Source organism: Carlito syrichta, unplaced genomic scaffold (genome assembly GCF_000164805.1).
Source record: "Carlito syrichta isolate Samal-C Ts95f unplaced genomic scaffold, Tarsius_syrichta-2.0.1 Scaffold287539, whole genome shotgun sequence".
In the NCBI taxonomy this organism is placed as follows: domain Eukaryota; kingdom Metazoa; phylum Chordata; class Mammalia; order Primates; family Tarsiidae; genus Carlito; species Carlito syrichta.
The window spans coordinates 191,796-206,483 of record NW_007231635.1 but is presented as its reverse complement, the minus strand read 5'-3'; the positions used below and the strand labels follow the sequence as shown (position 1 = coordinate 206,483).

General features: G+C 47.9%; 1 protein-coding gene across 1 annotated transcript in view; it reads left to right on the top strand.

Annotated features, from left to right (window-relative positions):
- Positions 1-14,688, top strand: part of PTGFRN (prostaglandin F2 receptor inhibitor) — a 76,703-nt gene that overhangs the window by 29,537 nt on the left and 32,478 nt on the right. Inside the window, exon 6 of the mRNA XM_021709875.1 lies at positions 4,699-5,223. Within this exon, the coding sequence (XP_021565550.1) occupies positions 4,699-5,223 (525 nt within the window). The remainder of the gene's footprint in view (positions 1-4,698; positions 5,224-14,688) is intronic.

Here is a 14,688-nt window from a genome sequence, read left to right as displayed (position 1 = left end):
AGACGAGGTCTCGCGAGTTGCCCGGGGGGTCGCGGACCGCGCGCTCAGGCCGTCCACTCACCTCGGCCGCCCAAAGCGCGGGATGACCGGCGCAGCCACCGAGCCCGGCCACCGCTGCTTTTTAAAATCCGAATCCGTGTCCCTGGGAAGCGGCAGCACGCGCCAGTGCCAAGGCAAAGATTAAGCCCAGCAGCCCCCTCAGCCTGGTGTTCAGGGCGCTCTGGGGCGGGCTGCCGACGCTCTGCCCTCTTAGCTTTAACTCACGTCGCGTTTCCTGAGTCCCTGCGTCTGCCTCTCTCTTCAGCTGTCGGGGTGCGTTTCTGGCTCGCCCAGAAACCTCTTGTCCAACTTGTATCCCCTAGGCCTGCCTTTCAGCCCCCTCAGGTGTGCCAGCCCCGTGGGGTGGGGAGTTCGCCAGAGCTGGGCCTCTTCTTTTCTCCTGTGTCACACATACCCCAGGAGGGAGCATCCAGCCCTTGGGTCTAGGTGGAAGCCCTTTGTCCTGTCATCTGGGTATCAGCTTTACAAAACCAAACCAAACCCTCCAACAAAACTCCAGAAGTAAGAAAATACAAAATGCATTGTAGAAAACATGCAAGAGTAAAAGGAAAACATGCCACTGTTGACTCACCGTCCGACAGGCACAGAGAAACTACTGTGTGCTTGGCTCTATGCCAGGGACTGGGGTCTGAGGTGTTTGAGGTTTGTTCCCAGTTCCCGTGGAGCTTGAGGCTTCAGCAGAGAGAGTGTGAAGAGGCCAAGGCAGGGTAGCATCACAGCTGGGGATGGATGGATGGTTTTGGTTTTCTGGGAATCTGACATCCTCAGCTCTGAGAGTACTTTGCTGCTGTTGCCACTGCCTCCTGTCTTTGAAACTGGGAGGATCTTGACTGGACTCATTTCCTGAGCTTGAACGTGAACTCAGGGCCGCTCTGTTGCTCAGATGGGAAGGAAAGCAGGAAACAATCTGCATTTTGTCTGCACAAGCAGCATTGTCCTGAGCACTTTACTCTGAATTTACACCACCGCACAGGAGCTGGATTTGGTAAAAGTGAGTGGTGGGAAGAGAGAACTGGGGTTGTTGAGTGACTGTGGCCATCGAGGAGAGGAGCTGCCCATTTCAGTCCATCTGGGCTCCGGTGGCTATAGAAATCTCAGGTGGACTCCGGTCACTTTCCTTATCAGAAGTGATCTGTCTGGAACCTGCCCTAAGAAACCTCCAGTTATTCAGCTTGCACCAAACAACTATTTTAATGAGGCAGAAGAGCTAAGAGTTTTAGCTTTGCAGCAAGTTACGCTTTTATGGAAGGATTTGAATCATAAAGGCATTTTTTATTTCAAACGCACCACAAAATCCATAATATCTGGCTATGAGACTTGAACATTCTGAACCTATTAGGCAGGTAATAACAACGTCTAACTCTCAGCTGAGACTAGGGGTTTGTAATCTTTTTTGTGCCATGGACCTGTCTGACAGTCTTTTGAAGCCGACAGACCCTTTCTCAGAATTAACATATTTTAATTCATAAAATACATGAGATGACAAAGGCTGGTCTTGAACCCCTGGGCTCAAGCGATCCTCCCACCTCAGCCTCCCAAAGTGCTGGGATTATAGGCGTGAGCCACTGTGCCCAGCCATACTTATTTTAGTGCATTGGTAATAATATGATACAGTGGCATGTCTAACAACTGCTATAATTTCTAAGTTGCAATGAACGTAAGTGATATTTTAAGATAACTGCAATAATCTTGATGTAAAAATATCTGTGAGGGCAAAGTCCCAGGAACTAGTAATACTATGGTGGTTTGTTGCTTACTGTCACAGAGAAGAGATGCTGTGTCTCAGGTACAGGTTAATAACAATAAAGATGGAATTTTTCTCCCCATTCAAGTTCAAAGACATTCACTTTGTGGACCCCAGGCTAAAAACCACCACACTGGAGTGACAATCTTTCTCATCTACACCCGCACTATCCATAGCTGGCCACTTGATATATTCTTATTACATTGTTATAATACATGGCACAGAACCACTTAAACAACAAAGCTGTGTTACCTGCGTGGCAGTATGCCTCCTTCCCAGCCTCTCCTCACTGTCATAGGCGTGGTGTGGTTGATGCGAACTTCGTGTCTAATTCGTGCATTTAGTTATATTTCATTGGAGAAAGCCTACACCCCTACAGGCTTTGTTTGAGGTCCTCTCTTTCAATACAAATACCTGGAACGGTTTCTTTTTTTTCCCTCCAACCTGCTCCACTCTGTCTTCCAGCAGTAAATTCCCAAATCCAGAATGTGGAACCTATGGTTAATGATGTGACAAGATATTTAGCCACTTGCACAGAGGAAATTTCAAAGTGAACTGCACAGTCGAAGAGACATTCCTGCCACAATTTGTAGAACCTAAGAATCCATTTTCTCCGTACGTGTAGTCCACAACTGCATGCTGAGTACTTCTTCATTGACCCTACTTCCTCCAGAGTCTTCTTTTTACCTCTAGTAGCTTCTGGCCTGGTAGCGGTGACTCACGAAGGATTCCAGGGTCTCTGACCAGAGGCATTGGATATGGGCTGCTTCGAACTGCAGAACGTGGCCCAGGGTGCCAGCTTCCATACTAAATCCTGTCAAAAGATACCCAAAAGTTACCTTTGACCCCTTTAAGGGATGAGGGGAGATAAAGAATTTGGAGGATGAGTGGAAGGAGAAATTAGACTTTTAAATTCCTTTTGTATAATACTATACCCACCTCATTTCGTCTTGTGTCAAGGTAGATCTTGAACTTGACCTGAAATACTTACTTGAAATATTGTCAGGCCTTGGAAATATTTATATGAAAGTAATTTATGCCAAAGGGCATGGGCTTTGGGACTGAGTCTTTTCTGAATTGGGTCCCTGAGCTTACTGGGGACAGCAGTTGGCGCCAAGTGACTCTTACTGGAAGGCCAGGGCTGTGTCTCTGCTTAAATCCCTTGGGAGCCGGGCTTCGTGGCTCAGCCTGTAATCCCAGCACTTTGGGAGGCTGAGGTGAGTGGATTGCCTGAGCCCATGGGTTCGAGACCCACCTGGGCTAAAACTCGGTGACACCTCATCTCTACAATAAATCAAAAATTAGCCGAGCGTGGTAGTGTGCGCCTGTAGTTTCAGCTACTTGGAAGGCTGAGGCGGAAGGATCGCCGGAGCCCAGCAGGTCGAGGATGCGGTGGCCGGGAGCATGCCACTGCACTCCAGTCTGGGCGACAGAGTGAGACTCTTGACCCCCCCCCAAAAAAAAAATTCCCCTAAATACAGTAAAATGTCTCCATGTAAAAGCTTTGACGGAGGAATGCTGGAACTAGATCTACCTTGAGTCTTTGACACCAAATATTTCAGTGCTTCATCTAAGTATAGTATCCTTTTAATTATCCCCACTAATGAGAGAGGGCAGTGGTGTGGATAATCCAAAAATCATTGTTTTGGTTTTAGAATATATGTCTTATGATGGACTTAATGAAATAAATGATACTCTAAATGCATTACCTTTTGAAGACCTGACTCATAAGAAAAAGTGTCTGGTTTGACTTTTCTGGCCTTTCTATTTATGATTTTTCTCTTTCATCCTGAAGATGGTTTCACTCTCATCTCTGACCCTCCATTCTCCAGTCCCCAACTGACAATATGTACCAGTTAGGACTAAGTTGGTTTTTTTCTCATAATATCACCCAAGTTTTATCATGCACATGGACAAAGTATGATTTTAGTTTTGCAGTCTTTAACAGACTTCTTATCAAAGGATAGCATAACAGTTAAAAGCAGAATTCTGGCTGGGCGTGCTGGCTCACACCTTTAATCCCAGCATTTTAGGAGGCCAAGATGGGAAGATTACTTGGGCCCAGGAGTTCAAGACCAGTCTGAACAACATAGTGAGATCTTCCTGCTACAAAAAGTAAAAATTAGCTGAGCATGGTGGCAAGCACCTGTAGTCCTGGCTACTTGAGAGCATGAGGTGGGGGGATCACCTGAGTCCAGGAAGGTCAAGGAGGCTGTAGTGAGTCATGATGGTGCCACTGTACTCCAGCCCGGGTGGCAGAGTGAGACTTCCACTGAGGGGGAAGGGAAAAGCAACTTCCTAGAAGCACATAGTCTGGATTGGATTTGTTTTTTGTTTGTTTGTTTTGAGTCGGAGTCTCACTCTGGCGCCCAGACTGGAGTGCAGTGGCCGCTCCCGGCCACCGCAGCCTCGACCTGCTGGGCTCCGGCGATCCTTCCGCCTCAGCCTTCCGAGTAGCCGGAATTACAGGCGTGCGCTACCACGCCTGGCTGATTTTTTGATTTATTGTAGAGATGAGGTCTCGCTGCCCAGGCGGGTCTCGAACCTGCGGGCTCAGGCAATTTACTCACCTCAGCCTCCCAAAGGCATGGGATTACAGGCTGAGCCACCGAGCCGGCTTGGATTGGATTTGAATCCCAGCTCTGCCACATATTAACTGTTCAGCCTTGGGTAAGTTACTTAGCTTCTCTGTGTTTGAATCTCCTCATCAGCACATTGAGAATACTAGTCATATCTATCTCTTAGGGTTGTCTTGAAAATTTATATTTATAAAGCACTTGGAACACTGCCTGGCATATAGTAGGTGTATATAAATGTTTGCTGCTGTTACTGTTTTTATAAAATAAGAAGAAATGTGGTATGCTCCATTAATTTGTTCGTTAACTATTTCTCAGGCACTTACAGGTATACAAAGCCTTCTAACCTGAATGCCATAAATAAGACTTTAGAAAGAGATGATGTCAAGGGAGGTAGAGGGGAGGCGGAAGGGGCAGACACAGTCTGGTTCATCGAGGTGTGTCTGTCTTTAATTTTTCAAGTTCTGCGCGCCTCCGTGCCCAGGAACGTGTCCGTGGCGGAAGGAAAGGAGCTCGACCTGCCCTGCAACATCACCACAGACCGAACCGATGACGTCCGGCCCGAGGTGACGTGGTCCTTCGGCAGGACGCCCGACAGCACCCTGCCCGACTCGCGCACGTTGGTGCGGCTGGACCGTGACTCCCTGGTGCACAGCTCCCCGCACGTGGCGTTGAGTCACACGGACACACGCTCCTACCACTTACTGGTTCGAGACGTTGGCAAAGAAAACTCCGGCTACTATGTCTGCCACGTGTCGCTCTGGGCACCTGGACACAACGGGAGCTGGCACAAAGTGGCAGAGGCCGTGTCCGCCCCTGCCAGTGTGACTGTGACCTGGCTAGGTGAGTGACTTGGAGAATGGCTTGGGCCTCTCCAGCTTAATCCCTCCCCAGGGTTGTCAGGGCACTCTGTCTCGCGTTATTCTGATGTTTTAAAATATCGGTTAGAGCGTGTGCTGGCCCGGGCGGATCCTAGGCTGGGGGTGAAAGCAGAACTGGCTGAAATTGAATCTGGCAGGCAGGGGAAATGTTGAGATAACGCGGCCTTGGTTGTCTCAATACCCTCATTGGAGGGGATATGGTTTCCTTTTGTAGTCGAGATTTGCCGGGTCGGGCGCTGCTGAATGGCTCTTTGAAATGAATCTTTGTTGGCAGGAGAATGCTGCCATTCTCCCTTTCTTCCTCCTAGGCTCCTAGGTGCTCCCTGGCAGGAGCTGGTGCTTTTCCAAAGCCTGATGCAGAAAGAGAATTCCTTCAGTGAATGGGAACCATTTTTGTTCACCTCATACTGTATCCCTAAATAATGTTATTTGCAGGGCCTGGTTGCTGTAGGGACCTTCCTGCTTCCCCAGGCTCTTTCTGTGCACTCTGTCACCCAGCTGTGACTCCCTACAGAGGAGCAGAGTGGCCCTCGGAGGTTGACCACCTTGCCACACAGTTTATGACAACTTGCCATATATGTGGAGGTCGTTGGCATGCCCTCGTGTTTTGTCCCAAGCTCATCTCCTGTCTCCTCCTTTTTTTCCTAAATGTTTGCCCCTTTGGGCAAAATTGACACCAACGTTTCCAAATTTTTGTTATGGCTGGTGATTGTAAGTAACCGCAGGAGGAATGGGGTCAAGTGAGTGTTAGAAATTCTTTGCTTCCCGCCTCCTTCATTGCCGAGATGGCATGGGCTTGCTGGTCAGAGGCCTCCTTGTTTGGAGCTTGGTGTCTCTACTGTCGCACGAGTACTGTGAGCCCCGATGAAGGCATTTGTCATCACTCTGGTTCTCAAGAAGCAAAACAGATCTTTAAAGGCCAGGACGTCGTTGCCTGCTTTGTCTGATTCCTCCTCCATGACCCCCAACTCAGACTTTTCCTTCCTCGTTCCTGCATGGAAATCTCCTCTTGGGCTAGCCGCTTATCCAGTCATCTTTTCTCCCTAAAAAGCAAAGATGGGGGGTTGGCCAGTGGGGGCTGAGGGGGCAGGGAGGAGAGTAAGCATAGAGGACAGTTTAGTTCCCATTGCGACAAGGCAGGCTGTTTGTCATTCTTGTTAGCAGAGGGATCCTTTGATACCCAAAAAGTAGAAGGTGCGAGGTTTATCTGGCGAGCTTTTATTCTCACCGTCTGAACCCCGTGCAAGAGACTCACTATGAAATACTGAGCTGGAACAATGTTGGCCCAGCCAGAACTCTCCTTAGCAACCTTCAAAACAAAACAGACGTTGTCAGCACCAGAAGATTTTTCATCTCTGGAGCTGAATTTGTCTCACAGCTCTGATCCTCCGTGCATCGTGTGGTGCTGTCAAATCCCAGCACTGACTCTCTGTGCCCCCTTCCCCTCCCCTCCCCGTCCTCTCCCCCCTCCCCCTTCTGGATCCCAACTCAAGGATTTTTTTGTGTGTGTTGAAAGTGCTGCCTGCACTCCAGTTTGAGGGCTTCTTTGAAGTACTCGTGCATTGATCCCGGCGTGCCCACAGGGAGATGTGGGGACGGTCAGACAACAGGAGGGGTGCTCTGGGAAGAATGGGCTCCTTTCACTGGAAGGGTTTGTTGGTAGCTATGTTCTCCAGAGAATGAAAAGGAATAAAAACACTAGATTGTGGAGAGGGCTCAGTTATTCTCCTGAGGGTCCTGCCGTTTGCTTTCCAGGGGAGTGCTGGCACCGTTGCCGTGAAAGTCGCCCATGTGCTTTTCCTCGACTGAGCTAACAGGTGTAGAACGCCCCTCTTCCCCCATGCTCTGCACATACTAGGCCCTCAGTCAATATCAGCGGAATGGGTCAATAACTAAACCTGTGCCAACACATGGATTCTGTTGACATATGTGCCTAGTAACACCAGAATTGCAAAGAAAGCAATTATGTTCAACTCCTGGAACATTCAGAGATACTGGCCCCCAAGTAAACCTACTGAGAGTGTGAGTGGTATAAAAAACAACCGCATTCCTCTTTTCTCTTGCCCTTAAATCTTCTCCTCCTTCCCTGTACCTATGACTCACACCCTCACAGCTGCTTGGACACTTGTCAGGAGGTGGAGAGGACACGAGTGCAGCAGCAGACCTTTCTTCAAGACTTTCCCGCTGGATTCTCTGTCCAGAAACTGATGATCCTGCCCTGATTCTAAGTGGTTGTCTCTAGGTGTGCAACGCGTGTACATGTGTGTGAATCCCACACCACACCCAACGTGGGGCCGTTGTAGAGTGGCCCAAAACCCAGAAAGACAGATGGCCTGCCAAGTACTCTGTGTATGTAGGTCATCCTAGGTTGTGTGACTGTGGGATGGTGTCACAGAAGAGTTCTTGAGAAAGCTGGTTCCCCACACAGGTAGGACATCAATCTCCTTTTTGCTGCTTGACAGATTTGTAGTAATTACCATTTATTGAGCATCTACTGAGTGCCAGGCACTGGGCTAAGGGCTTTATCTGCACTAAATATTTAGTCATATGTGGACACGTTTTTGGCCTTAGGGGTCAACCTCACTCCTGACACTAGAGAGCTTGTAGTCCTAATAGCTGGGTAGTTCTTGTCCTGGTTTGCGTGGGGTTGGTGTTCTGAGCTAGGTGAGTGAGCCGAAGCTGACTGCGTGTCTTCTCGAGTTCCATTGTGTCAACCAGGAAGACATCAGAGCGATGACACGAATGGGTCTGGCAAGTTCACGAGCACATGTAGCAGTCGAGAGGGTCACAATGGGTTTTTAGAGTGTGAGAAAATGCCTCTTTTACTTAGCATGGATGCCCTACTTTGAAGGGGTGAAAAGGAATATTTAAGCTGGTTTGCAAAATGAACCACCATTTAAGGCAGGAGACATAAAAATAAAATCAAGATCAAAAGGGTGAAATAAAAAGAATAGCTATTGCAGGGTGGTGGGGCTGAATTAATTATTGCATTTGAACACTGAATTTGCCTCTGAAGTTTTAAAGCACTGAGACAAAAAGAAAATAGATGCAATTGTATAGTTCTCCTTGGAGGAAGGAAAACATAAGCTCTTTCAGAGAGACAAACTTTTTCTTGGCACTGAATTTATGATGTGCTTTTTCATTTCAGGGGCATTAGATAACATAATGGACAGTGACTTTGACTGTTCTTCCACAAAAGGCCCTAAATGATTGTTTAAATGGATGTTTCTTATATCCACTCTCTGTAAAAGCTAGAGGCATAAATCCCAACTGGGTGGGTGAAGGCGTTTCTGTAAGAAAGCTGATTACTATGGGGGACAAGCGTTGCTTTGTGTTGATCCAATTTAGTGTATGTCTGAAACTTCGAGAACCTAGCAGAATGGTGAGTTAATCTGCACATTAAACCATCTCCCTCTGCTATCAGATGTCTTGAAAGAGCCTTTGGCAAGAGTCAGATACTAATCAGTTCACGGTTGAGCTCTCTGCCCCAAGTACCAGACTTCTGCAGTGTTAATTGGAAAGGGTTCCACGGGCTTCGGGAACAAGAGCGAGAGGAGGCAGAGTTGAGTTCTGCTGTTGAGTCTTAAGAACCTGATTTGCATTCTTCCCCACTAGAGGACTGTCCTCTCTTCCAGCAGTGTGCCAGCAAGGAAGGTAATTATTTTTCTTTAAAAAGAGCCGTTAATCTTCTGAGTACTCGGTAGAAACTTCAGAGTTCTGGGCCATCTGTAGGAGATAAGGGTTAGCCCTGTACGTTTTTGAAGGGTAACTGTCATCAACTGTCTGTCCAGGATTATCCTGGGAGGCAAAAGAGCTTGGCTAAGTGCTGGAGTCAGGGATACCTGTGGGGAGCCCTCGCCCTCCACCCGCTTCTAGGCATGTCATCTTGGGTGTGTCGCTTGACGTTTCTGAGTAAGCTTTGGTTTTCTTGGCTTAATACGTATGACAGCACACAGCCTGGCACTCAGCACAGTGCCTGGCACTTAAGTGTTCAGTGTTTTCTTGGTGGGGGTAATGGGGGTTTGTGTTAGTGTGTGAGAATCTTTTCCACCAAGTGCTTAGCCAGTGAAGGCACGAGAGTGTGTCTTAGGATATGGGGGAAAGCCCAGTGTGGAGGAACTTGGAATGTGCATTCTGAAAGCAGCTACTCCCAGGAAGAGCTAGTGAAAGGGGCTGAACTGACCACACCTAGCCCTTTGCTGCCCCACCCCCACCCCAGCACCCAAATCTGGTCATTCACTCTTCTCTTCCTGGGAGGAGTGCGTGACGATGAAGAACTTCGTAAGTGTTCTTTTGGGGTGGGGCCATAGGTGTCTCATTCAAATTATATTATTATTATTATTATTATTTTTTGAGTTGGAGTCTCACTCTGTTGCCCAGACTGGAGTGCAGTGGCCGCTCCCGGCTACCGCAGCCTCGCCCCGCTGTGCTCCTGCGATCCTTCCGCCTCCGCCTTCCAAGTAGCTGGAACTACAGGCACGCACTACAACACCCGGCTAATTTTTTGATTTATTGTAGAGATGAGGTCTCGCCAAGTTGCCCAGGCGGGTCTTGAACCCACGGGCTCAGGCCATCCACTCACCTCGGCCTCCCAAGGCGCGGGATGACAGGCTGAGCCACCGAGCCTGGCTCAAATGATATTATTTCTATTTCTCTGATACGGCTCATGATGAATGTATCCTCATAATAATGGTTCTGTTCCGGAGCCAAGTGCCCCGCCCCCAATAGTCACTTCCTGTTGGTAGCCTTCTCTGTTTAAATGTTGGCAGATAATTAATTGTGACACAAATGATGACCCTGGCAACTCATTGACAGTTGATTAATATGCTCAGTTGCCTCTGAAGTACTCGCCCGATTCAGGACAATAAAACAGCGTCAACAGCAGGAGGAGGACACTCCGTCTGGGCACTCCTTCTCCTGCTTCCTCTAACTGGTACACAAAGCCCTTCCTCTTTTTTGTTTTTTGAGCTGGATTCTCACTCCGTCGCCCAGACTGGAGTGCAGTGGCATGCTCCCGGCCACCACAGCCTCGACCTGCTGGTCTCCGGCGATCCTTCTGTCTCAGCCTTCCAAGTAGCTGGAACTACAGGCCCAGCTAATTTTTTCTTCTTTTTTTTTGATTTATTGTAGATATGAAGTCCCGCCAAGTTGCCTGGGTGGGTCTCTAACCCGTGGGCTCAGGCGATTCACTTGGCTTGGCCTCCCAAAGTGCTGGGATTACAGGCTGAGCCACCGAGCCCGGCCTCACCCTTCCTCTTAATGAGCTGTGCCAAGTTCAGCAAAGTTTCAGTGGGGGTATCAGAACATGTCACTGTTCTACACAGCTCAGGATTAGTGCTTCAGCTGTTATCATCACCCTTGTCTTCTAGGAAGCCACAGGCTTTGAGAAAGCGTTAATAACTTGAGTTATTAACAGTGCAAAGAGGTGGTGAACTGTGGTTGTAGTAGGAGCTAGGCTGTAGAGCCAAACCTCTCCTATAATTCTGCTCACACACACTGTGCCTGGCTTTAGTCTTCTAACATAGCTCCTCTGGGCTTGGTTTTTGCTTTTTGTTTGTTTGTTTTTCACTTGGTAATAGTACATGAAAATAGTACCAATCTTATAAGGTTGTTTTGAAGATTAAGTGAAAATGCCAGGAAAATATATAACATGGTGCCTGGCATATCGAAAGCCCTTGGTAAATGCCAGTTGTTATCATGATTGTAATGATATTCCTTACAGAATGGTTGTGAGAGTAACAGGAGGTATTTTATGTAGAAACCTCTAGACCAGGCTACTGTACACAGTAGGAGTACAGTATTTGGTTTTGCAAATTACCCAATGATTCTGAAAGCTTTCATTGTTTTTGAAGGTTTTGGCAAAGGACTTTAATGAGCCTTTTTTTTTTTAAAGTCTTTCTTTTGGGGAAGGTCTCTCTTTTGGAGTCTGTAGCCTTTGAGCTGGTGTGGACATGAGCAGATACCATCTTGGGGTCCAGATTAAGGTGCAAATGCCTGCTTCTCAGAATGTTAGTGACGTCGCACTTGTTCTCAGTATTCTGTGAAAGGGCTTACAATGTGTGTTGATGTTTGTTTTGAACTTTTAAAAATAGAAATGTGCAGATGTTCACAGTAGAAGAAATAACCACCCACTTCAACAAAGATCAATATTTTGCTGATCTTATTTCATCTCTCTCTTCCACTCTCTACCCCACCCCCCCCAACCGCCTTTCTCCCCCGGACAGGCACATGCTTTATTCCTTCTGGAAAAGAATAAAGCATATTCCAGACACCATGCCATTTTACTGTTAAATACTTTAGTATGCATCTTTAACTGATAAGCATATTTTAAACGTAACCACCATTGCATTCTTCGCTGATTTGTTGATGAGATCAAGCAGGATGTGGTGGTAATCAGTAGTGAAACGCTTGTGGCAAAATGAGCATTTTTATGCAAAATATTAAATTGAGTTCAATTCAGCAAGTATGTGGGAAGAGCGCTACAGAAGGCTTAAGACATACATACAAATAACCAAAGTTCAAGGCGGTGTTCAGATAAAAATCCTTGGAGAGCAGGGAACTTGGCAGACAGTAGAATTTGTTGAATAAGAAGCAGAGGTGTGACATGCTCAGCGTGTTCAAAGGAGGCATCCCCTGTTGAGTTGGAGAGGACACTCAGAAGAAGTGTGTGCAGGATAGGCCTTGAAGGGCAAGGGCACCATCTCTGCAAACCATTTTTAACCTTTGCACTCGCAGACATCTCGCAGGTCACCTACCAGCAACTCGACTGCACTTTTTTACAAACTAGTGAAAAACAAATCACTTCATAGTAAATAGTAGAGTGCTGGTTGCAATGATATTTGGCTTCATTGAGGAACTTATTTATGACAAAAAAAATCAAAATTTTATGTCCTCTATTGTTTTAACATGTGGAAACATGTGAACTGATTACCCACACACATTGCAGGTTCATTGACACATGTTGTGCAATAGTGATTTGTTTGACGTCTTCCACCTGGTGCTTCTCTATTCCAGCAGACGTGCAGTCTCATTTTCTTCCTCCCACATTAATAATATGTCATTTATTGTCCAGACTGTTGTTCGAAGATGTGGAAGGATGCACTTGTGATTCCTGAAAACCACTTCTCAACTGATTGATCATATCTCAGTACATATTCCATCTTTTTATTTGCTTTTCATGTAATTTGAATGGAAAACTTCATGGAAATACGCAGTTTTGAAAAATGTGCACTTGCGTGTTTGTCCTGTGTAATCACCAGCAATCTCTTTGTGTCCCCTGAGAGAGGGGACATCTGGGTGACTTGCTAGATTTACGATGTCCCCTCAGAGTGTTAAAATTGTAAAACAACACTAAAGGACCATTTATTTTTTTCTTTATTTTATTTCATTTTGAGTCAGGGTATCACTCTGTCACCCAGGCTGAAGTCTAGTGACACGATCACCGCTCACCACATCCTCGACTTCCTGGGCTCAGATGATCCTTCTGCCTCAGCCTCCCAAGTAGCTGCGACCACAGGCATGCACCACCACATCTGGCTAATTTTTAACATTTTCTGTAGAGATGAGGTCTCCCTGTGTTGCCTAGGCTGGTCTCAAAGTCCTGGGCTCAAGCAATTCCAAAATTGCTTGCCTCAGCCTCCCAAAATGCTAGGATTACAGGTGTGAGCCACTGCACCTGGCCTAAAGGACAATTTCTATACATGCACCAAAACAAGAAAGAAATACTAACCCACCCAGACTCCTACCGTTCTGACACAGTGAATCATAGCTTCTCCAGGAGGGTGAATCTAAAGTCAGCCTACAGGGCTGGTGGATCATTTAAGTGAAGCTGCATCTTGTTGGTTCACAAGTCAAGACTCCACTGGTTTTTGTTTGTGTTGTGTGAAAGCCGAGACCTGGCTTTTCTGAGAGAATGAGGAGACCAACTGTTAAAGCCAACGGGGAGATTCTTCTTTCCTTCCGTGCTGGAATTCCTAGAGCTAGCGCACACATTCTGCAATCCCCTGAACTCTCGCTGCACTGTTTGGATTCGGAGGATTTCAACAGATCCTTTTCAGGGCAGTGGCTGAAGTCAAATGGGAGAATCTGTCCAGTCATGCTTTTCTACAACATATTGAGCAGGTGCTCCAGGTGCTGAGGCAGAGGGAGCAGCGGGAAGGAAGGCAGAGAAACTGGAAGCACCGGAAGGAAGGGTCAGGCAATGGTGAGAGGTGCCCCTGGATGGAGTCTGAGAAGGCAGTGGGCGGCGGGGCTGGGTGCCTGCAGGGGGGGCCTTGAATGCCAGGCCGAGGAGTGTGTGCTCTTAACTCAGTCGGGGCAGGAGGACGCCCTGGGAGGTTTACAGAACAGATGCCCTGGCAGTTGTGTCAGCCTGGGGGTGGCGTTGGAAGGTTATCATTCTAGGCAGTGAGTCAGCGAGGGCCAGGATGAAGGTGTTGTTCATGAGATGTTCACTTGCATTCACGGCTGTTCGTGGAGTGTCTTCTGTGCATCTGGCCTGGGAACAGAGAAGCAGGAGAAACAGTGAGGAGGTAGAATATGTGACTTAGGAACCCTCAGAGTGGAGAGGGAGGAGGGAAGAGGGAGAGTTGGCGGTGGCCGCTGCCTTTCAAGCAGGGGTGACCCTGAGAGTGAGCAGCGCGGATGTGGTAGTGGGAGCAGCTGCCGGAAAGCGGGAGGAGGAGTGTTTGCAGCGGGCCTTTCGCCGTGCAAGTGCGCACGCACGCGTGTGCCCGTGCAGAGGCGGGCAGAGCGAGGCGAGTTAAGCTGGGAATGCACCGCGCTTGCTCTCCATCGGAATGCCTCACACTCCGCTGCGTGTCACGCTTGGGGCTGGGGCCAGAGGAAGAGCTGGGGCCAGGATAGGGGGACAGCTGGCTTCTGCCTCCCGGGGAGGGAGCTCTGGGGGTGGCCAACCAGGGCACGGGAGGGGGCCGCGAGTGCTGCCCCGGCGACTGGTGCAGGAGCTCGTTTTGACCCTCTTTCCATGTGTTCTCTGGTTTGACCGCTGATAGACCAGCCACTACCATAGACTGCTTCACTGCCGTGTTTTTTTTGATTGACAAATTAAAATTGTATGCCTTTCCCATATACCGCATGATGTTTTGTGTCTACATTGCGGAGTGGCTGCATCAGGCTAATTACCTCACACACTTATCATGTTTTGCAGCGAGAATGTTGAAGATCTATTCTCTTAAGCAATTTTCAAGTGTGTAATACATTGTTATTAGCTATAGTCACCCTGCTGTACAATAGATTTCTTTTTTTTGACTAGGAGTCTCACTCTTGCCCAGACTGGAGTGCAGCAGCATGCTCACAGCCACTGCAACTGTGATCTACTGGGCTCAGGTGACCCTTCCGCCTCAGGCTTCCAAGTAGCTGGAATCACAGGCATATGCCACCACGTCCAGCTGATTTTTTTTTTTTT